Below are 22,912 nucleotides of genomic sequence, written 5' to 3'. Positions count from 1 at the left end.
AAATAGCGTTTTCAAAAAGATCTTGATTCAGGTCTCTGAGCTGGTTACAAATACATCTAGAGAAAACTCTCTTTATTGATATTACAATGTATTGGAACAAATAATATGTATTAAACATTTTGTGACAGCAGTATTCAAACAGTTCTTGAAAAATTATTTTAGTTACTTTAAAAACTGGTCGGTTATTAGGTCCTATACCTTGTCTTAAATCTGGTAGTTAGATAATTTTTAAATATCATAAAAATGTTGTTTTGAAAATGGATTTTGATATTACTCTTATGGTTTGTCTTCAATTTGTTTTCATGATACGTCTCAAACAAGGCCTCAAAAATTTTCTTGGAACTGGTCATGTAAACAGTTTCAAAGAGAGTCAAACACTCTATCTTAAATCTGGTCTTATATTACGTCCCATAACGTATTTTTTAATAAATCTCAAGGTTTGCCTTAACGTACGTCTCAAATTAATCGCATGTCTTACAAGGTATGCATTAAATCTGGTAATTATGAAGGTACTGAGATCAGTGAAGCAACAGATATTTGAATAGATCTCAATACTCGTCTTTCAACTTGTTCCGAAAAACAAGAGTCCAAACAGTTCTCAATGTTAATCGGATCCTAATGTTCATCACAAAAATAATTGTTTAAAAGAAAGTATTACAGTATCAAAAAAAGTAATATTCTAGTTCTTCACTTCCACAAGAGGCAGAGCACGATCGTTAACGGCCCTGCAGTTGTTAGCAAGTAGGTCGGATTAGAGGTGACGGCTTCTTATCGAAGCCAGCTGCGAGGCAAGGAATAGGAGTTGGTACTGGTGTATCTAATAAAAATATTGAAACAAAGTAACGCGTTACTATAACGATTATTTATATATTAATAATTTATTGAACTTATCTGAGTATTTAATAGGAAGGATTGCAACTCAAGGACAACAACCACTGTTAAGTTTAGGGCTTGGATCGGACCAACGGTGAATAGCATTAGAGCAGGATTGTAGTAACGGCCACCCAGATAAGAGGAAGAGCACGTCCGCTCATGACACTGCAGTTGTTGATAAATAGGTCGGATCAGTGGTGACGGCTTTTCATCAGAGACAGCTACGAGGTTGGGAGAGGGAGGGGGTGCAGGTTCATCTAATAATACAAAGTAAAAGTATGGTGTACTTACTATAATAATTATTTAAGAGTAATATAAAGAAACTTATCAGAGAAGGGGATTATTAACAATATTTTTTTATAAATTAAGAACAATAAAATAGGCACTTAGTACTCGGGGACTCTTATTAAATAAAAAATATGTTCTGGTCTTGTATTAGACCTTTAGACTACAGTAAAAGAGCAGCCACAGAAAGAAACTTTATTAGTGCCTCAAATGAAATAGGAAAAATATCACATGTAAGAATAATTGTATTACATATCAAAGTTAAATTAAAAAAAAATATTAATAGAGTTTTCATGATGAATAAGACAGTGAGAAATTGTAAAATATCATAAATGGTTTTAACAAGCATATTCAATTGAAGATGAGCGCATACATAACAAACGTCTATTGCACAGTTGATTATGCCTATCCAACCGTTCAAACCACATCGTTAAGGCTATGGGATTATTCACTACTCTCTTAGCCTAACCCCTCCGTCGACTTGCTTCATTCAGAATTTATCACGCGCTCTTCTCCAACAGGTATAAACGGCGATCAAGAGTCAAAAACAATAAATATAGATATATGTGTGTATATATACGTTATAAGGTTGTAATAGTTCATGCCACCTGTCAAACTAACCTCATGACAAATCGCCATCCTCAACAATTTTTTTCTAAAAAACTAGCCATTTGTTTGGAAAAAAAATAGTTGCATCTTATTCAGGATAATTTCATCTTAAATAAATAAAATTTTCAGCCAACTTAACCGAGAGAGAAAATCCTAAGGGTTTGTGAGGGGTCCTTTCGTTAAAGCCATCGGTAAAACATTTTAACCAATCACCGATTCTTTTTAAGAGATCATTAAAAAAAGCAAGAGATATGTAACTTTTTGCATGTCTATACCCTTAGTTGGTCAAAAGAAGTTAGATAAACGCATGCAGAAAAGAAAATGACGTGCTCTTAAATCTCCACTGTTACTGTCATCCGTTATTTATGATAGTGACGCTGATGTTTTTAGTGATGATGTAACTAATAGAGCCAAGCATACTTTCAAAACTCAAACGTCTCAAACACCTATGAGTCACAACACTGATAACGTCAATATTTATTTGGATTGTACTTCAGGGGGCTACGCCACAGTCTTCGAACACAATGAGCCTGAACATGATACATCTGATGATATTAAGTTGTATCTTTAAATATCGGATCAAAATGAATTGGATGAATTAGATCAAATTTATGGTGTACGAAGAAATGGATGGATAATTCGAAAATAAGTTTTGTTAATAATCAAATTCAAAAAAATGGTAAGAAACATTTTACAACTGTTGGATTAATAGAGCTGCTTTTTGAATAACATTTTGATAAAAATCTCATCACGAATGAGGATTAAATGAATTATCATCTTCTTTTGGAAACTTCGAGCGTACATAGAAAAAAATTTGATAAAAACACAAGTGCACAAAATCAGAATAGTATGAAACTTAATAAAGTAATTACACCAAAGGTTGATAAGGTTGTTGCAAAAAAACTGGGTGGTGAATTTTCGCAACTAAAATTTGCACTTTTAAATAGGCAGACAGACTATGTATATTGTGATGATCCCACTAAACTACTTGATCGCCTTTGATTGTTAATTGCTGAGAGATCATCTGGCAACCCTAACCACACTAATGAAATTCATTCGATTATCGAGGAGTTGTGAGAAGGTTATTATATATTAAGCTGATAATCAATCTTGACTTTAGTATTGTCATGAGCGTAAACGTATTCGGACGTAAGTCGGGTAAAAAACTGAGGGTGGCAGAGTTCGAGGTCCTCCGGGCATCGGACTCGGACTTACTCCAGATGGACAGTATGATTTAAATACTAAGAGATTGTGCAATGTTGCAAAACCGATACAGCTTTAGGATGCGGTAAATTATACTTGTTTGGATAAAAGATTTTCAATTATTATTGAGAAAGTTGACAATATTTAAACTGTCACAGACAACTTAAAAAAAAAATTTTCATTTATTCGAGCTTTGACAACAACTGTTAATCTAGAAACTTAAAAACATTAAGGGGGTTGTTAAGGAACTTCACAAGCCTGATAGAAGTAACTATCCTCGCCGGAAATTTAATGTGCGTGACTCAAATGAGACTTGGCAAGTAGATCTTGTTGAGATGCAGCCCTATGCTCGTGAAAATAAAGGCTACAAATATATTCTTACTGTAATCGACATATTTTCCAAGTATGCATGGACTGTGCCAGTAAAAAATAAAACTGGTAAAACTGTTACGGCAGCTATAAAATCTACATTAGTTGAAGGACGAGTACCAAAAAATCTATAAACCGATCGCGGAAAAGAATTTTACAACTCAAATTTTAAAAGTCTTATGAAAACTTATAAAATTTAATTATACTCTACATAGAATAGATTTAAAGCATCGATATGTGAGCGATTTTATTGTACTTTAAATCATGCTATGTGAAAAAAATTCAGCTTGCGTGATAGATATAAATTGATCAATATCTTACCCAAGTTAATTACAGCATAAAATAATCACAAACACCGAGCGTTTGCGATAAAACCTAAGGATGCGTCAGCTCGTAACAAAGATGAGGTTTTGAAAAAACTTATATTCGTAGCAAAAGTCGAAGTAAAACATAAATTTAAAGTGGGTGATAATCTTTGAGTAAGTAATTCCAAGCAAATTTTAGAAAAGGGATGTATGCCTAATTGGTCAACTGAGGTATTTACTATTGTGAGACTGGCGTCTACAAAGTTACCAACATTCTGTCTGACGGATTACCAAAAGCAGCCAATCTCTGGGGGCCTCGACTAGCAGGAACTGCAGAAGACTAAGTATTTAGATACTTACCTTGTTGAAAAAATTCTCCGTCGACGTGGAAGTAAAATTTTTGTCAAGTGGTTGGGCCTCAACAAAACTCATAATAGTGAAATCGATGTTAATTACTATTTTGTATTGATAAAAAAAGGATTTTTTTTTATAAGTAAAAAAAACATAAGTCATAAATAGATTTTTTATTTTTACATTTGGTTATGCCTAACAAAAATTAATATGTACACTGTTATTATTTATAAATAATTTTATCTCATTTACTAATTTAGCAAACTATTATACACGCTTTTTTTCAATAAATCTACTGATACACGTTCCAGTAAAAGAATTTGAATTTCTTCTCTTAAATCCACAACAATTTTTTTGTCAAATTTGGTTCTCACCTTCAGCTTTGTTACCATTAATGCTTTGCTAACTGGTAACTCGACGATTTTTTTGGTTGGGAGGAATCCCCCACTAGCTAATTTATTGAGGGCTGCCAAATCTGCCATCTATAATGTAAATCAAGAAAGAAGTAAACTAGTTACACAAGTTCATGAATCAAGTTTTTTTTTATAATTATAGAGAAAGAGAAACAAAAAAACATTTCTTAGTGTAAAGTAATGCGATATTTTACTCGGGCAAAAATGCATAACTTACAAAAATTGAAATAATAAAAAATTATGGCGAATAGTTTAATTAAAGTTATAAAAAATACTAATGATACAATAAAATTGTAATATACTTTACATCTAAGCTTTGGTTCTTTAAAAAACTTTTATTTGACAGTTCTACTAACTTCGAACTTCTTTTGCAACTTTCATCCGGCTTCTGCACACTTTTTTAATCCAACAACTAATACTGCTGTCATTTTGGGATGCTAGCTGATGTTCTCGATCAAACTGATCTGCGACATTTGTAGCTTTCCTTTGTATAGAGAACCCTCATCACTTCAAGTGATTTTGCTACAGTTAGTTTATCTACATCCATCTTTTTTTGAGTTGTTATCTCTGTATGATTTGTACACCCTTTTCCCTCTTTTGTGTTTTTTTAAACTTTATTGGTTGGATTGCATTGCTTCCTAAATAATGATCAGTCAGTCATGTTAAGTAATTCTCTTTGACTTATGTTTAGCGCTTTGTTTTTGTTGTGATCATGTATGCATTTAACTTGTTGCTGCACGTCTTCCTCATACGTTTTTTAAAAACTTTTTAGAGCATCCCATTGCTCAATATTTCCCTCTTAATTAGTCATTTTTTCGTAATTTCCACTTTGATTGTACTTCCCTCTATCCCCATCCACCATTTTATAATGTCTTCAAGGTAATGTATCCGTAGAAGTAGTAAAAATATATCACTTATCATGGTGGGAACTAAGAGCGATTTTATTTTGCTTCTCCGTATGGATTTTATGATGGCAAGATCTAATATTCAATTGCTCTCGCCCGATACTTTTGCTAATATCATGCAAGCAGTTAATATTATCTTCAAGCTCAATAGTAGCTTTCACAACATCAGTTTCAACACTCTTTGCTTTTTTCATTACATTTTTATTTTTCATTAGAATACTGCACATTTTACTTCTTAAGCCGACAAATTTTTAAATGGTATTTTCAGTGCACTCATTCCTCATGGGCCAAACATCTTTCTTATTTTTTAAGGGCATCATAAATTTATTACTTTCTGGATAATCGGATGCATCGAATCCTTGTACGTCAGTTGTCATCATTTTATAAACATCATGGTTTGTAATTTTATTGATTAAACTGTCTATATCAGTTTGGAGTAATTTAGAATTATTTTTGAGCTAAGAGAGCACATAGTTATAATGAAAGCGATAAACAAGAGTTTTAGATAACACTAACACCCTAATTCCAATATATGTAGGCTTTCTTTTTCTCACTTCTGTACGTTGCCGTTGAATGGCTATGAAATTTTCTTAAAAAATATCACAGTTATAAAAATAAGGTTGAGAAATATAAGATTCTGCACCATTTTGTCTACTCTAATAATCTAACAGCTAAACACCGATACGTTTTCTCTCGTTTTTCATTATTTTACCTAAAATAGCATTATTAAACAGTTGAAAAGCATTTTTTTAAACTTATTCCTAAACTTTTTTCTCTGATTACTATTTAGGTCATTATATTAAGCCATGCACTTTGCCAAAATTTCAAAGTACGATGAATTTTTGTAACTTGTAATCCATGGTCTACGGCTTGCTTAAGAGCTTCATTATGCAACACACAAGTGTTCTTATCATACAATGTTGTCATTAACTTTGTCTGTTTTAATCCTGGAGCTGCTATATGATCTGAACAAAATAGTAAATCTTTATGAGAATCATAAAGCTCTTTTGGTTACTCCAAATTAACTTCTAAAATGTAACCGTAAGCACTTTTACTGCCAACATTATAAAAATCTTGAGGCTGTTCCTGAATATATTAAACCTACCTAAATCCCTATAAGGCCGTGGTTGAGTCATTGCCCAACCATATCAATTATTTTCATCAAAATAAACTATACGAGTGTATTTTTCAGCTTTATTTGTCTGATAATTTTTTATGTACTGATTATTGGCCTCAGCATATCTGTTATAGCATCGTCTGATTCTACCTCTCATTCCCATTCCAATGAATAAAAAATATCAACGTCAATCAATTTTTTCTTAATATAGCATCTCAAGTAAACCCTAGTCTAGTTAAATAGTGTGCTGGATCTAATTTATATACTTTTAAACAACTATATCAAAATTTTCCAAAAATTTCTGTCAAAAGAAGTTCAGTTTTGAGATATAAGTCTGAGTATTCTCTGAGGTTTTTAATATTAGATGTTTTCCATAAAGTTTCAGCATGCACTTAATTCGCATAACTTATATGAGTGTCTTATAATCTACCGTAAAATTCTTTTGAGAAGGGAGCATAGTTTCTTTTATTTTTTTATACGACTACACATCGACGTCCTGGACGAAGGAAAGCTTAGCTCAGATTTCCCTATGTTATTGTCAACGGCAAAATCTGAGCTGAGGTTTTTTTCTTCTGGGCCGTCAACATAATCGTATGGAAATAAACCTTTTCTTTTTAGCATGTTAATTTGGTCGAAAGAGTAAGTATTATCTTGACTGAAAACATACTCTAAAGTTTCATACTCCTTAAAGTAGGATGCCAATTCATCTAGAGATGATGGTAAAAATCGAAAGGAGTCGATGAAGCGTAAGGTAATGTTTGTCCCTTCAATTTATTCTGTGAAAGAAATACACATTTTTTTTGTTTTAGAAATAACTTGTACTCGTCCGAGAAAACAAGTTACAAGTTCTTGAATAAATAAATGTTCATCATAATTACTTAGACTATGAAAAAGTATGGGTATTTATCTACAGTCTTGGTACTTAATATTGCATTCGTTATGTGCAGATCCTCGATATCTTGATAGTTAAAATGACATTTTATTTTTAACAAAAAAATATTTTTTAATGAGGTAAATGTATTGTAATGTCAGTAAACTAAAACTACTAATAATTTTTTTTCCTCCGCTCGTTTCTTCAGAATTTTCCATGTCAACTTGAAAGTACTTTCGAACAGGGTAGCGTGCATTTAAGAAGAGATAAACCACCTGCAAACTTTATTCGTAGCTGCAGCACATCAAACAACTATGATTCATGCAAAAGCACGTTGGCCTATGCTGACCAGAAACGAAAATCAAACAAGATAATATAATACTTTTCAATACAGAGAAATGAAATAACTTTAAACACTAATAGAGGCAAAATGTCCAACTGGGAACAGCTAAACTGGGGTGCAATACTAAATGCTGGCAAAACTCAATACGATGTAAAAATTAGAATAACGTAGAGTTAATACCTCTAGACAGATAATAATACATACTACAACATCATCAACTTTTCATTTGATTTTTATAGATGCATAACTCGCCGAGCTACCTCTTTTTGTATTAGATTCCCAAATTTTTTCATATACCATCAGCAATAGCCTAAATTTTTAAACTCGTTTAACATGTAAGAGAGAACGGAAAAACTGAGCTGATCATTACTAGGTACGGTTGTGCCAATTTTTACTTAAAAGCCCGTAACTTTTAAAGTATGACACTCAGTAGAATAAAAATTGCTAGGAATGATAAATTGAAGACTCCTCTACATGTGTGTACGAAAATTATAACTGCTGATACAGCCACTTACACGTGCAAGCTGTTAGAAAAAAAAAAATATGTCTTAACCGACCACACCCCAGGGGTGGTTGTGACAATGCCTGGGGACGATTGTGACAGGTTAAAAAAATACATTGAAACCATTTTAAATCACTTTTATTGTATCTTATGTTGAATATAATATAACAGCACCTTCTTTTTGGAAAATTTAACTTTAATTTTTAACTAAAGGCATCAAATTTTAAACACTTTATGTCTTATATCTACTTTTGAATAGTATAATATATTATTACAGAGATATTATACACCCAAAGTATATATCCGCGCAACGTAGTAGGTATTTCGACAACAGCTATTCTTGCTCCTTAGAAAAGACTTTGTTGTGAACAACGCAATCTATACTGATGCTACTTCCGTTATTGCCGTTGGCATTGGCTGCATCACGTTTACGAGCGTATCGCAATAATGTCATGTGATTTACTTGGTACATTTCTGCAACTTTTCATACAGAAATATCCTGCTTTGTATCATTGTATGCTTTTAAACATTACACGTACCTCTTTCCGTTCTCCTGGAATGCTTACGAGGCATCTGAAAAAGAAAAAACTAATTTTACTTGTGTCACAACCGTATCCATGCAGTATGTCACAACCATACCCACCACACTTATTTGAAAAAAAAATTTACCATGTAAACACAACATAGCTTACATGAAAAGTAACTACTGCCTTTTATGCACTAATGTGTATCCTATAACGATGAAAAATACTCATTACTCGATCTGTACATATACAGCCACAATCGAAAAAAAAGTTTAAAGAAAATACTTGAATTTCACTCCCCAAATGTAATGTAGACCTCTACTGTCGTTAATATCACACAACAGCTGATGCTACACTGTGGAACTCAAGTGGTCCGGCACTCCACTCTTTCCCCTTTTTGTATTTGGTGGTTTTCTCTTACAGTTTTGCCAGTATAATCACTGTCACAACCGTCCTTTGGCACAACCGTACCCAGTCTTTCCCTATTCTAAAAGAATCAGAATAAAAAAAAACTAGGAAGAAGAGAATTCAACTATTAGGATATTGCTTGTACAATTTTACAGAAAAACTTTGAAAATACAAGGCAAGACCTTACGTAATCTATTTTTATAAAAAAATTTTTTAAAAACAACCTTACAGTCGAAGAAAACCAGTTAACAGTGGGTGCTTGGTGACTTTAGTAGAAAGTTATACTTTTATAAAATTACATGACGAACAATATAATTTTGAGTATAAAAATACCTTCTATGAAACAAGGTTGTGTACGAAGATGGTGCAATTATTATGGAAATGAGTATACGTACGTTCATAAGGTATTATTTTAATTATTTTTTATAAGTTAAGGACTATTAATAGTTCATTACTCCACAATGCAATAGAAAAATATATAGGCTAGCCATTACAAGACTGTAATATGTGTACACTTTCATCGAATCTTCCAGTGATTCCAGAAAAACTTTTTACTGTCTACGCTAATGACATCTGTCACGCCACGCTCACATCTATCACATACGATCCCACACATATTCCTTGTCCATATTTTATATCCAAAGAATAATTGTATACAGAAAATTAAGAAACGCCATTCTACAGTATAGTTTTTTTGAATAGGGTATAGTAGTATTGCGTGCCAGGGAATGTCCCTTTAGGACGTTTATCACACGTAGATTTATTTGACAGATACTATTCAAACGGAAAACGTATATTAAAATAGTATAAGGAATACCCATAAAAATGGCAGCTCGTTTGACTGTGCCATTATTTTAATGTGTAACATTTAAAAAAATAAATATTTAGCATGTAACCTTACAAAAAAATAACGTTAAATGTAATTAATATGATTTGTAGGAATCTCCTAATTTTTTGGGTACAAAAGATTACTTTTAGATAAGCCTATCTAATTTTTTAATAGATTTACAAGTTGGTTTTCAAATGAATTTACAGAGGGGATAAAGTGTGTACGTGAGTACATCCACATGAAAAAAACAATGGCTAGGTACACATTAACGTTTCACTCACTTCTTTGAACTTTTCCCCTACTAACTATGTGAAGAACATCCTTAAGTCAAAAAATCACTCTAATCACGAATGGAAAAGTTGTAAAAGAACAAAACACAATAAAAACTAATATTTGTAAAGTATTTTTTTTTTAATTTAGAAAAAATATGAAAAATTGTGTGAACAACCATTTATTTATTTTAAAAGGAACGAGTTAGTGTTAAGTGGACAAATATTTATCATTACATAATATAAAAGCTGCTTTTCTCAAAAATACTAATTTCACAGTTTTTTGAAAAAACATTATTTTTCAATTATTCTATTAAGTGAATTATTTATTAATTTAATTTATAATGAAACCTTAGGAATCAATAGACATTTAATAAAAATTTACAAAAAAATCATGGCAATGCACATGGATTTTCTCCCCTCTGATAAAATTCTGAGAGGAATCAGCAAACTGTATATAAATAAACCTACTGCTTTAGGCTTTATAGACATGTCTTTAATTTTTTTACCTTTGAACGAAAAACTTTTTTAATTTCATTATATTTTACTTAAAATAGAAATTATTATGAATCCTATACATCTATCAGCACAATAAATATGATTCTAACTACTAAACTGGCTCTATAAGTTGACCTTCTTTATAGGAAAATACTTTCATGGTTCAAATTATTGTACATTTAAGTATTATGAAAATTCATGTATGTATTAGTATTATGTCATACATAACGAAATAAAAATTGAAAATTTTTTACACAGCTGATTACAAGTATTACCAAAAAAAGCTTAGCGTGCTAAGAACTTTGTACTTGTACAGGGGCATTTATAAGTACCTTAATATCAGTAAGTTTATATAAGCAATAGTAGTTAATTGATAAGTACTTATGAATGTCCCCGTATAAATTAAAATAAATTGATGTAAGTTCATTTATGACCTTACTCTTCGCTGTACGAATGACTCAATTATTTATTATTTGTACGTATAATGTCCGTTTGCTTGCGTCCTAGGCAGTGTGAGAAAATATATATCTACATAAAAATGTATTTAAAAGTATATATTCAAGCATGTATGAGGTCAGTAGAGGTAGAAAATGGGTCTGGGTAAGAAATCATATGAATTAAAATAACGAAAAATTAAGTCCGCATGCATTCACTATGTTATAATTATATATAATCTAAGTAAGTAATGTCTACGAACATATTTACACAAATGTATTAGTTTACTCTGAAGGCCAAAAGATAAGAAGGATGTCATTAAGATTTCACATAAATGGTGTTGGAGGCGATAAAGGGTTAAGAAAAGTTTTGTGGAGAGATCATAGGAATATAAAGCGACCACTGAAAGTAGAGGAAAAGCTAATAGGGGCAGTAGGGAGTCAGAATTAAAAGTAAGGTAAGCCAAATTAAGGAAAAAATGACTAAATTTCAACCATTTTTAGAGGGTAGTGAGGGGGGCAATGAGAGTCTGTAAGAGGCAGTGGAGGTTGTGGAAAATTTATGTTAATTTCTTTACACAAGCAACTATTTGATACGGGTAAATATGTTCTTATATTAAATAGTTATTCAGAAAGAGCTGTCTACATCCTCTCTCTCTATTTAAGTATTTTAAAAAATTTTTTAAGTTATACTTCTATAGGCGCGTTATGCGCAAGGGTAAATCAACGATTTCAAATTTTGATCTTAGGAAAAAGTGTGATGGAAATGGATTTTGCTTAATTCTTTTCGTTTATCTCGTCCCCTGTAACGTACTTTCGGTTTCCTCTACACTACAAAATAGTGTCCAAAGAGGTTTGAACCTCCGGCCATCTGCACACTAGTCAAGGCCCTTACCCACTTTGCTACGAACAGTCCTCGTATAGAAAATTGGGTTCCCGCATGTTATGGTGTGGTTCGTAACTGATTTTTTTGTAAATTTTTATTAAATGTCTATTGATTCCTAAGGTTTAATTATAAATTAAATTAATAAATAATTCACTTAATAGAATAATTGAAAAATAATGTTTTTTCAAAAAACTGTGAAATTAGTATTTTTGAGAAAAGCAGCTTTTATATTATGTAATGATAAATATTTGTCCACTTAACACTAACTCGTTCCTTTTAAAATAAATAAATGGTTGTTCACACAATTTTTCATATTTTTTCTAAATTAAAAAAAAAATACTTTACAAATATTAGTTTTTATTGTGTTTTGTTCTTTTACAACTTTTCCATTCGTGATTAGAGTGATTTTTTGACTTAAGGATGTTCTTCACATAGTTAGTAGGGGAAAAGTTCAAAGAAGTGAGTGAAACGTTAATGTGTACCTAGCCATTGTTTTTTTCATGTGGATGTACTCACGTACACACTTTATCCCCTCTGTAAATTCATTTGAAAACCAACTTGTAAATCTATTAAAAAATTAGATAGGCTTATCTAAAAGTAATCTTTTGTACCCAAAAAATTAGGAGATTCCTACAAATCATATTAATTACATTTAACGTTATTTTTTTGTAAGGTTACATGCTAAATATTTATTTTTTTAAATGTTACACATTAAAATAATGGCACAGTCAAACGAGCTGCCATTTTTATGGGTATTCCTTATACTATTTTAATATACGTTTTCCGTTTGAATAGTATCTGTCAAATAAATCTACGTGTGATAAACGTCCTAAAGGGACATTCCCTGGCACGCAATACTACTATACCCTATTCAAAAAAACTATACTGTAGAATGGCGTTTCTTAATTTTCTGTATACAATTATTCTTTGGATATAAAATATGGACAAGGAATATGTGTGGGATCGTATGTGATAGATGTGAGCGTGGCGTGACAGATGTCATTAGCGTAGACAGTAAAAAGTTTTTCTGGAATCACTGGAAGATTCGATGAAAGTGTACACATATTACAGTCTTGTAATGGCTAGCCTATATATTTTTCTATTGCATTGTGGAGTAATGAACTATTAATAGTCCTTAACTTATAAAAAATAATTAAAATAATACCTTATGAACGTACGTATACTCATTTCCATAATAATTGCACCATCTTCGTACACAACCTTGTTTCATAGAAGGTATTTTTATACTCAAAATTATATTGTTCGTCATGTAATTTTATAAAAGTATAACTTTCTACTAAAGTCACCAAGCACCCACTGTTAACTGGTTTTCTTCGACTGTAAGGTTGTTTTTAAAAAATTTTTTTATAAAAATAGATTACGTAAGGTCTTGCCTTGTATTTTCAAAGTTTTTCTGTAAAATTGTACAAGCAATATCCTAATAGTTGAATTCTCTTCTTCCTAGTTTTTTTTTATTCTGATTCTTTTAGAATAGGGAAAGACTGGGTACGGTTGTGCCAAAGGACGGTTGTGACAGTGATTATACTGGCAAAACTGTAAGAGAAAACCACCAAATACAAAAAGGGGAAAGAGTGGAGTGCCGGACCACTTGAGTTCCACAGTGTAGCATCAGCTGTTGTGTGATATTAACGACAGTAGAGGTCTACATTACATTTGGGGAGTGAAATTCAAGTATTTTCTTTAAACTTTTTTTTCGATTGTGGCTGTATATGTACAGATCGAGTAATGAGTATTTTTCATCGTTATAGGATACACATTAGTGCATAAAAGGCAGTAGTTACTTTTCATGTAAGCTATGTTGTGTTTACATGGTAAATTTTTTTTTCAAATAAGTGTGGTGGGTATGGTTGTGACATACTGCATGGATACGGTTGTGACACAAGTAAAATTAGTTTTTTCTTTTTCAGATGCCTCGTAAGCATTCCAGGAGAACGGAAAGAGGTACGTGTAATGTTTAAAAGCATACAATGATACAAAGCAGGATATTTCTGTATGAAAAGTTGCAGAAATGTACCAAGTAAATCACATGACATTATTGCGATACGCTCGTAAACGTGATGCAGCCAATGCCAACGGCAATAACGGAAGTAGCATCAGTATAGATTGCGTTGTTCACAACAAAGTCTTTTCTAAGGAGCAAGAATAGCTGTTGTCGAAATACCTACTACGTTGCGCGGATATATACTTTGGGTGTATAATATCTCTGTAATAATATATTATACTATTCAAAAGTAGATATAAGACATAAAGTGTTTCAAATTTGATGCCTTTAGTTAAAAATTAAAGTTAAATTTTCCAAAAAGAAGGTGCTGTTATATTATATTCAACATAAGATACAATAAAAGTGATTTAAAATGGTTTCAATGTATTTTTTTAACCTGTCACAATCGTCCCCAGGCATTGTCACAACCACCCCTGGGGTGTGGTCGGTTAAGACATATTTTTTTTTTTCTAACAGCTTGCACGTGTAAGTGGCTGTATCAGCAGTTATAATTTTCGTACACACATGTAGAGGAGTCTTCAATTTATCATTCCTAGCAATTTTTATTCTACTGAGTGTCATACTTTAAAAGTTACGGGCTTTCAAGTAAAAATTGGCACAACCGTACCTAGTCTCCCTAGTTAAACTATTTGTTACATCGAAAGCGGATCAAAAAGTCTTTTTGCAGTCACGTTTTTTTAAAGTTAATAGGATGCAATACTAGCTTATCACATTGATGCATCATTTTAAAAAAAAACTAAATAATAATATTATGTTTAGTATATATATATTTACACCTACCTATCCATTAATGTCCATGATGAGTGTTTTATCATTCTGTCTATGTATGATTTTTGCTATATGACTAAGTTTATTTTCGTACTTGAGAATTCTACGTATACAAAAAAGGTTTAGACTTCTTTTATTTAAATTTAAATCTTATGTAACACAATTTCTCTTATTTTGTTTCCTGCAAATGGATAAAAATCTTTTCTAACTATTTAGACAGCATTATAATACTAGCTTTTTAAGAATAGTATTAAACCAAGAAATTATTTAACTGAAATCCACAGTAATAACAATAATTTCTTCACGATTTGGCTAGTTTTATTTTCATGGGATCCCCAAATTCTACATAATGTTGCTCTTTGTACTAAGTTTTATATCAATTAAATTTATTGTTATTATCACTAATTATTATTTTAATCGTATCAAGAAAATCGGTAGTAATAAAAAAAATAAAAAATAAATTCATTATTTATTATTAAAAACACAGTCAGCTTACTCCAAATATTTCGCAATAAAAGTTTTGATTTATTTTTAGTCTCCAAATATTAAAGTTGCATTTATTTTCTTGTTTTTTAAGAAAATACGAAACTTGTATATCCTAATGTTATTTAAATACAATGTTATTTAATACATTAAATCAATACCTATTAGTAAATAATTGTATTTTATCTTCAGTTGGTAGTAGGGGCTTGGCGCACGAAGCGCGCAGGATGCTGAAGCTCTTTTCGTATATATATGTACCCATACATACGTACGTACGAAAATTCACACAAGTAGTAATTAGTATATAATTAAAAATGAAGATATCTCTTTAATTCTTATCAAAAGTTAAGATTATAACTTATTATATAACATTATATAACTTTTTATCTTATTCACTCCCTTACGCGAGATTTAACCAACGCATTTATTTCATTAATATACACACTTAAATACTCATAATTTGTAAGGACCTGGTAGCCACTTTCTTGTTCTGTGACATATTTTTGCAATGAATGCCATTTGGTACATGAAGGTTCTGGCCATAAAATGGCCGTCCCGACAATGTACCACAAAACTCTTGGACACTACTTACTTCGTCCTTACTTACTAGATTCTTATTTTCAAGGAGGTCTGCTACGGGTGTTTAGCTCAGAAACGTTGAACACTAATAAAATTAAACTTATAAGAAAGACAAAAGGGGACTTACTTAATATCAACACAAATTACTTTGATAGACCTTATGGCATACTGACGTCTTTTATTCAGTCTTTTACATGCTCTTAACAGTCCTACTCTCTTTTACTAATGTTCGCTCACTGTTCTTACAGTAGATATTTTTATCTAAGTATATGGTCCAGTCATCCTTACTATCAAACTCCTCCTTGGCTCAGCTGTTGGAGGCCCACACCTGCATCATATATACACACATTATATAATCCCGCATGCACACCTCCTTTTAATTATTATCCCTGGATTTGTTTCCCTAGTAGCAAAAGTTCCGACGTCATGACTTGGCTCTCATGGCTAATCACGTACTACCAACCCTGCATACATCCACATACAAATTCTCTTGATTGCTTGAATGGTCCTCTTACACTTTCATCCCCATATTAAATTTAAACACACTTGTAACTCTAGTCGCAGGACACTTACCTTTCCACTATCTTTATTATCACACTGTGCTACCTAGAACTCGTCCTGGTTTTGGCGATGGTCTAGCTACACGGCTTGCTTCATAGCTTAGCTACATGGCGAACTTTTTAGCTGATGCTACTTCCTTTTTGAGCTGACCTGTCAACTCATCTATAGTATTCTATTTTATTCTCTTCCTTTATACTATTCTCTATCTTTTTATTAATCACTAACTTACCCTCTGCTGCATATTGTCTAATCTTTCACTTTATCTCTCCTTTTCTCCTAAACTCTGCACTATATCTTACTATGACCTACTATTCCGCTGGCTGGTGGAATACTTTTGCTGCTACTTTATGCAGTATATGCCTGCATAGATGTACATGCCCCTTTCTTTGTATCAGAAATCTTTAACGCTCTGTATAATCAGCAAATAATTAAATGATTAAGAATAAATTTCTGACACGATGCCCCAACTTCAATTTCTCTAGATTGCTCTGAGATATGCCACGAGCTTCTGCGTTTTTTATTATGTCATACATTTACTATCCAGATATGCTTCATAGGCATCTTACTTCTTTTAGAATCTGCTATCTTTCATGCTACTCTTGGCTCATTGTTCTTGGCACCAAAACACATTTAATAGTATGTTGTTAATATACATTAAAAAAAAAAATGTGCTGTTCTAAGACTCAGTAGCAGTTGATGACTACTTCGAAAGTATTGGTGTATGATGACGTAATAGCATTAGTTACCATGTCACAATATCTTTTGTATGAAGATACAGAAAATAGTATGCGACAAAAATTTAGGAAACATTATCATATAATAATAAGCGTTATGTGTCAAAAAAAGTATTGTATGATATAAATGACTTCGTACATAAAGAACAAAAGAATTTTTAGGCAAGTGTACTATTTTTCTACGAAAACAACATAATAACCTATAAATATTAATACTATTAATAAAAATTTCTTTTTTTTTTTACAAATTAATATAAAAAATGTTTAAAGCCTTATGAATTCGTTTTTTTTTCAGATTCGTCAAGAACTTGATAACTCATTTGTTAAGCGGACTTTATTTAACATAGGAATACGATCGAAAGAATCTGATTTAAAAAAATGTATTATTCACAGAAATTCTATATGGGATAAGACTCTGTTTAAAAAAATTCAAGAGGAAATGGGTGGAAATCTACGACTTATGATTGTTGGTTCTGCTCCACTTGCGGGAAATGTTATGACTTTTGCTAGATGCGTATTAGGTTGCCTTATTCTCGAAGGATACGGACAAACTGAATGTTGTGCTCCAATCACCTTAACTCTCCAGGTAACAAAGTTTTACCTCTGAAACTTATACAGCAACAAAAAAAAATACTGATTTGGTGCCTTGAAAAATTTTCAGATTTAGAAGAAAAGTTTTTAGCTTTTATCAAAAATTTCATATCAATATTTTAACAACTAGTGAAAATGTTATTACTTCACATATGGATAATTTAAACTCATCCTTACATATGTATGACGAAGTTGCAGCGTCAAGAACACACACACGTGCATCTGTCTGTAGTTTATTACTAAGCTGTAAGTATAAAAGCATACCCTTGTGTATGGTAGGCACGAGTAGGTGTTGTCCCTCAGGCTGTAAGTCGTGCGTACGCGTTTAATGTGCAGAGCTGACGTAACTCAATCATGAGAGGTGTGGCTTATAGGCCAGTGTCAGGTGGCAGTACCTACACTTTTGAGTGAGTGGAACGGTCCCAAACGTGTGGACTAGACCAGTGGAGATGTTGGTACGATTTCCTGGTAAAATTATTATGCCAGTAAGAGTTAAGGGGCAATTTTATGATTACAAGTGGACGCTGGTACATAATTAGCCAAACAGCAATTGTTGATCAGCGGTAGGCAATCAATTAAAAGTTGTTGGTAAAGACTCCTACGAGCTATTGAGCAGGAAAGAGAAGCTGGGTCAGTTAGTAGTGTTTGAGTTTCTCTTTTTGTGTGGCTCTGGATTCTCTGCAGTTAACCAAATTGTAAGATTCTGTGAGATTTTTAAAGTAAGTCTAGTTGATCAGAAAAAATGTTACTGTATCATAGACCATCGATCAGAGCTAGAGACGACATCCAGGACAAGAAGTTCCAAGAAAACAGAAGGTCACAAAAATTTAGGTAATGACAGTTCGTCTGATACTACGTTGGCTATTGTGTCCGCAACGTGCACAAGACAGTTAGGGCGATGCTTGTTCATACCCCTCACATTGAGTTAGTGACTTCCTCATGCTGAGTGTTGGTGGCTATACGACAAGTGGCTAGCAGTATTTTGGGTCATAAGGTGCACTTTACGACCCCGTCGAGCAAACCAAGTAGTAACTATGGGTTTGTGGTAAGTAGCTCTAAAGTTTGCGAGTAGTTGCTTCTCAGAGGCATTGCAGTGGCTTCTTATGGACATTATAGTGGTTCTTCAAAGTTGAGCCAGTAGCATAAGTAGTGGAGAAAACTCTGGCTGTGTGGAAAACTTTGACCAACGCCTCTACAGTACGGTGGTAGTACAAGAGAGGCTGAAGTAGCATCTCTGTCATGTCAAAGTTCATATTAGGAAACTAAACATTAACATTGCATTAAAATAGCCCTGTAGAAAAAAAGTTAGTTTAATAATTACCTATGCTTAATTGCCTAAATATACAGTTTATTACAAAATAATCCCCATAAAATATCTCAACGTGGAATACAGGCTGAAACAATATTGATTTAAGAGTCTAGTTAACGACGAATTAGTGCTTTACTAATGCTGCATCATCGATGTATCATTGTAAATCCATGAATAAGATTAGTCTGAAGTTCTATCGTTGATTAAACATTAATTTTTCATGTATTCAGCAGCTTTTCGAAATAAAATGATTTTTTTAACCTAAATAACTTATACGCAAGTAAGTTAGTCAAAACTTTTTTAACCAAACATTTTTTTTTTTTTTTTACTATGTTATAGGTTTTTCTTATGAAATTATACGTGGCATAAGTAAACACTCAGTCAATTATTAAAGTTAATAGTTTACAATTATGTAACTTACAAAATTATTAGTCAATACTGAACAACACTTAACTGCAAACAGCTTAAGGGTTTGTATTATTAAATATTTTTTCTGTGCATGTTTGAACATGAAACTATTACCAGTGATAAGGTTAATGTTGGACTCTATTTATGTATTTGTAGGGTTTTGTTCAAGAAATTTTAATAATGAGCCAATGGAACTTTTACTGTATACAAATATTAATGCTACATTATCTGTATCTCATTTGCTCCAGCCGAGTGAATGAGATAATAGCATAGCACACTGGAGGTATATAGCTTAGTATTTCACCATCAGCACGTATTTGTTTTTATTTATTTATTTATTTAATTTTTTTAATACTATTTTTATTATACTTTAAAACAAAATTTATAATTTTCAATGATTTTTTCATTAAATAAACTAGCCATACTGTCTTACAGTTGTAAGCATTGAGCTTTGACTGGATTCCTACCATACGCTTATATATGTAATGTGAAATGTCGAAAATTGTGTACTTTAGGACAAGTGCAGAGTGTGAACATTAAATAATAAAATGATGAAAATACGACTATACTGTTAGTATGTAAGCATAAATGTATTTAAATGAATATTTTTTGAAATCTCAAAAATGCAGTAATATCAACCAATTTAAACCTTATTTTTAATTTTAATCCAACAAGATATTCTCATAAAAATAAGATAGTACAGAATGTTCAGTATAAAGTGAACTTATACTTAAATGTGCCGTTAAATTGTTTGTTATTTAATTGGTGTGCAAAACCGCTAAAACACTTCAATGACTACTATTTATTTAAATTTACTTGCTTATGTTTTATACATTACTTGGATTAAAATAATACTCTAGAGAGTGCGACACATTCATACATTAATAGAATTATACTTCAAAGGAGACTCTTACTATATAATTTATTCAAAGGTTGTTATCTGCAGAGACTAAATGTTCTACTCTAACCTAACATAACATTACTTAAAACTGAATCTTCTCGAACATTCGCATGTAAGTTTGTGTATATACCGTGCTCTGGGTAGCTTAGTCAGCCCGAGTAAGCGACGCAGCTGAGCTGAACACTTCACTGAGTCAGCAAATGCACATTTACCAATTGATTATGTCTAAATGTTGTTTTTAGCTTAGACTTTTAAGTATTTCGTTTATCCTTTCTAAAAATTTGCTTTCAACGTAGGCTGGGCTTAGCTCACGATGAAAACAGCCCGTCCATTAAAATTTTTAGTAGCAGGGAGCGTAGTTCCTTGGAACAAAAAAGTGGGGCAGTTTTGGAGATGGAGGCGCAAGAATTCCTGTATTGCCAGAGTCAGTGCTGTGCATGTGAGTGTCAATTAAGCATAAGAGTTTTGAGCTTTTATTAATTTTTTTTTAGCTGCAAGTACAAGCATGCTTACCCATGTCTAGGATTCGCTAAGGCAGACAGGTTTGTCACCTAGTGTTTTCGCACATACCACTGCACAAAGCATAGGCATGTCACTAACACTAGATTGATTGGGTATTCGCCACCAAGAGTTGTTCGGTAGAGTTTCTTGACCATATGAGAATCTATTTAGGCTTAGATAGAACAACATCACGTGATAAGCTATAGAACATTCTTTAGGCTAGTTATGCGCTTACTGGAATAAGTTACTGCAGAATCACATTTGCAATGTGGCAATGTGTATTGGAGATACAGTAGAAATCGATTACTTCAAATCAGATTTCTATGATCTTCCGGAAGAAGGTTACTTAAAATCAGCTTTGGGTAAGTCTACAGAGCTACAAAAGCTACCTCTAGATCTAGTGCTGCAATCTTCTTCAATCGCTGTTTTTGTTGTACAGAGAACTTTGCCTGCAAGACCATTGCCTTTATTTTTTGGCAACTAATTTTTCTACCAAAAATCATAACAAAAGGCAAACGTTTGGTTTAAGCCCATTATGTAAAAAATTATGAGAAGCACAAAAAAAATAAAAAGAGTTTTGAAATAACGTGTTATGTTATTCGCCAAACACCTGTTTTATCTCCAATATATATAACAAAACCTTATATAATCTACTCGTCAATGTATCAATAAATTTCAATTCTTCTTTATCTTTTATCAAGTCACGTACTAAACTACATTTTTAGTTGGATGAATAATATTATATCGCTTTAACTTTGTGAACCTGCGTCTACAACAAAAGTTGAAAACGCCAACACATTCCAGCATTGATTCACTATGTAAAAAATAATGACAGTTGCATAAAAACTGACTTTGAGCAAACGTTGAGAGCACTCACTTCATGAAAATTCACTTTAGATAAATACAGCAAGGGTCAGTGCTTTCATCAAATCTTAACTTGCAAAAAAAATTGTAAATGAATTAAGTATTTTTTTTAAAGCTAGGGTCGATTTTAGTTGTTACTTCTTATAATTACGCATGTATAAAAAAGCTGTATTCTCAAACATTGGATAATTCAGCCACGCATCATGAATGGGACAATGAGTGAATTGCTTGAAAAAAAATAAAGAACTGTACAATAAAAAAATCCTCAAGGTTGGTGCTTTAAGTGAGCCACGGTTAGTTTCAGCTTTATACCACCCTTGATGGCGTTAACTCTAAAAGTAACAGCACATACAGAATCTTAGAAATAAAATGTCCAGTGTCATGTAAAAATATCTTTGCTGTTCATTCTAAGATACAGGCTTCTATTGTAAAGTATGTACAGTCTAAAAATGGTCAACCAAAATTGAAAAAAAGCGTTTATTCATTTACGAATTAGCAGTTTATTACACTCTTATACTAATACAACTGTTTGTTGGTGGTTGTAATACGTGTGACTTATTTTTGTACTCACCAATAAAAGATGTATGTTGTCGCATTACAGTTACTTAAGATCATTCATTTATATTCTCTGTGATTTGTAAGTGCCAACAATTTTATTTTATGTATTATTCATCAAAGATTAGAGAAGATTGACCAAGAAAAAATGATATAAAAGTCTGACCTTAGATACTGAGATAGAAAAAAATTAATCGTAGTCTTCCCATAATTAAAGAGTCTTCTGGTTTTTCATTACAGAATTACTTATTTTAGATTTTTTTGTTAGGTCTTACTGGCATAATTTTCTTTGCTTCATAAAGCATGTATGTCTGTAATAAATATAAAATAAAATAATAAAGACAAAAAAACTGTTGAGGGCAAGTGCGAAAAAATATCTTAGCCATGCAAAAGCATCAATTGTAAACATGGGATTCATAAATTTTGTTTGCATTTTACATTGTAAAAAATAAGCTAGGTGTTCAACTTGGATTCGTCTCTTCTTTCGATTTTTGATTTTCCACGGAAAGATCACTGCAAATGTAATTTAATGGTTTTGGTGTTCATGGGGAACCATTAGGGCTATGGAAAAAGATTATTTACATTAACAGAGGATTTGGACTTATCTACGTAAACACAATTAAGTACAGGTTATTTTACCA

The 22,912-nt window shown here is 32.0% G+C and overlaps 1 protein-coding gene across 3 annotated transcripts in view; it reads left to right on the top strand.

The window, feature by feature from the left end:
* The window catches only part of LOC106641739 (long-chain-fatty-acid--CoA ligase 5), a 705,145-nt gene that overhangs the window by 481,315 nt on the left and 200,918 nt on the right, over positions 1-22,912 (top strand). For 2 of the 3 annotated variants that reach the window (XM_023391596.2, XM_089593847.1), the window contains exon 5: positions 17,438-17,728. The exons of the other annotated variant lie outside the window; for it this stretch is intronic. In XM_023391596.2, the coding sequence (XP_023247364.2) occupies positions 17,438-17,728 (291 nt within the window). The remainder of the gene's footprint in view (positions 1-17,437; positions 17,729-22,912) is intronic. 3 annotated transcript variants of the gene reach the window in all.

The sequence above is a fragment of the Copidosoma floridanum genome, unplaced genomic scaffold (genome assembly GCF_036245765.1).
Source record: "Copidosoma floridanum isolate Cflo_tuat_1 unplaced genomic scaffold, Cflo_Japanese_pri ptg000020l, whole genome shotgun sequence".
Lineage (NCBI taxonomy): Eukaryota > Metazoa > Arthropoda > Insecta > Hymenoptera > Encyrtidae > Copidosoma > Copidosoma floridanum.
This window is presented reverse-complemented; position numbering and strand designations above follow the sequence as displayed.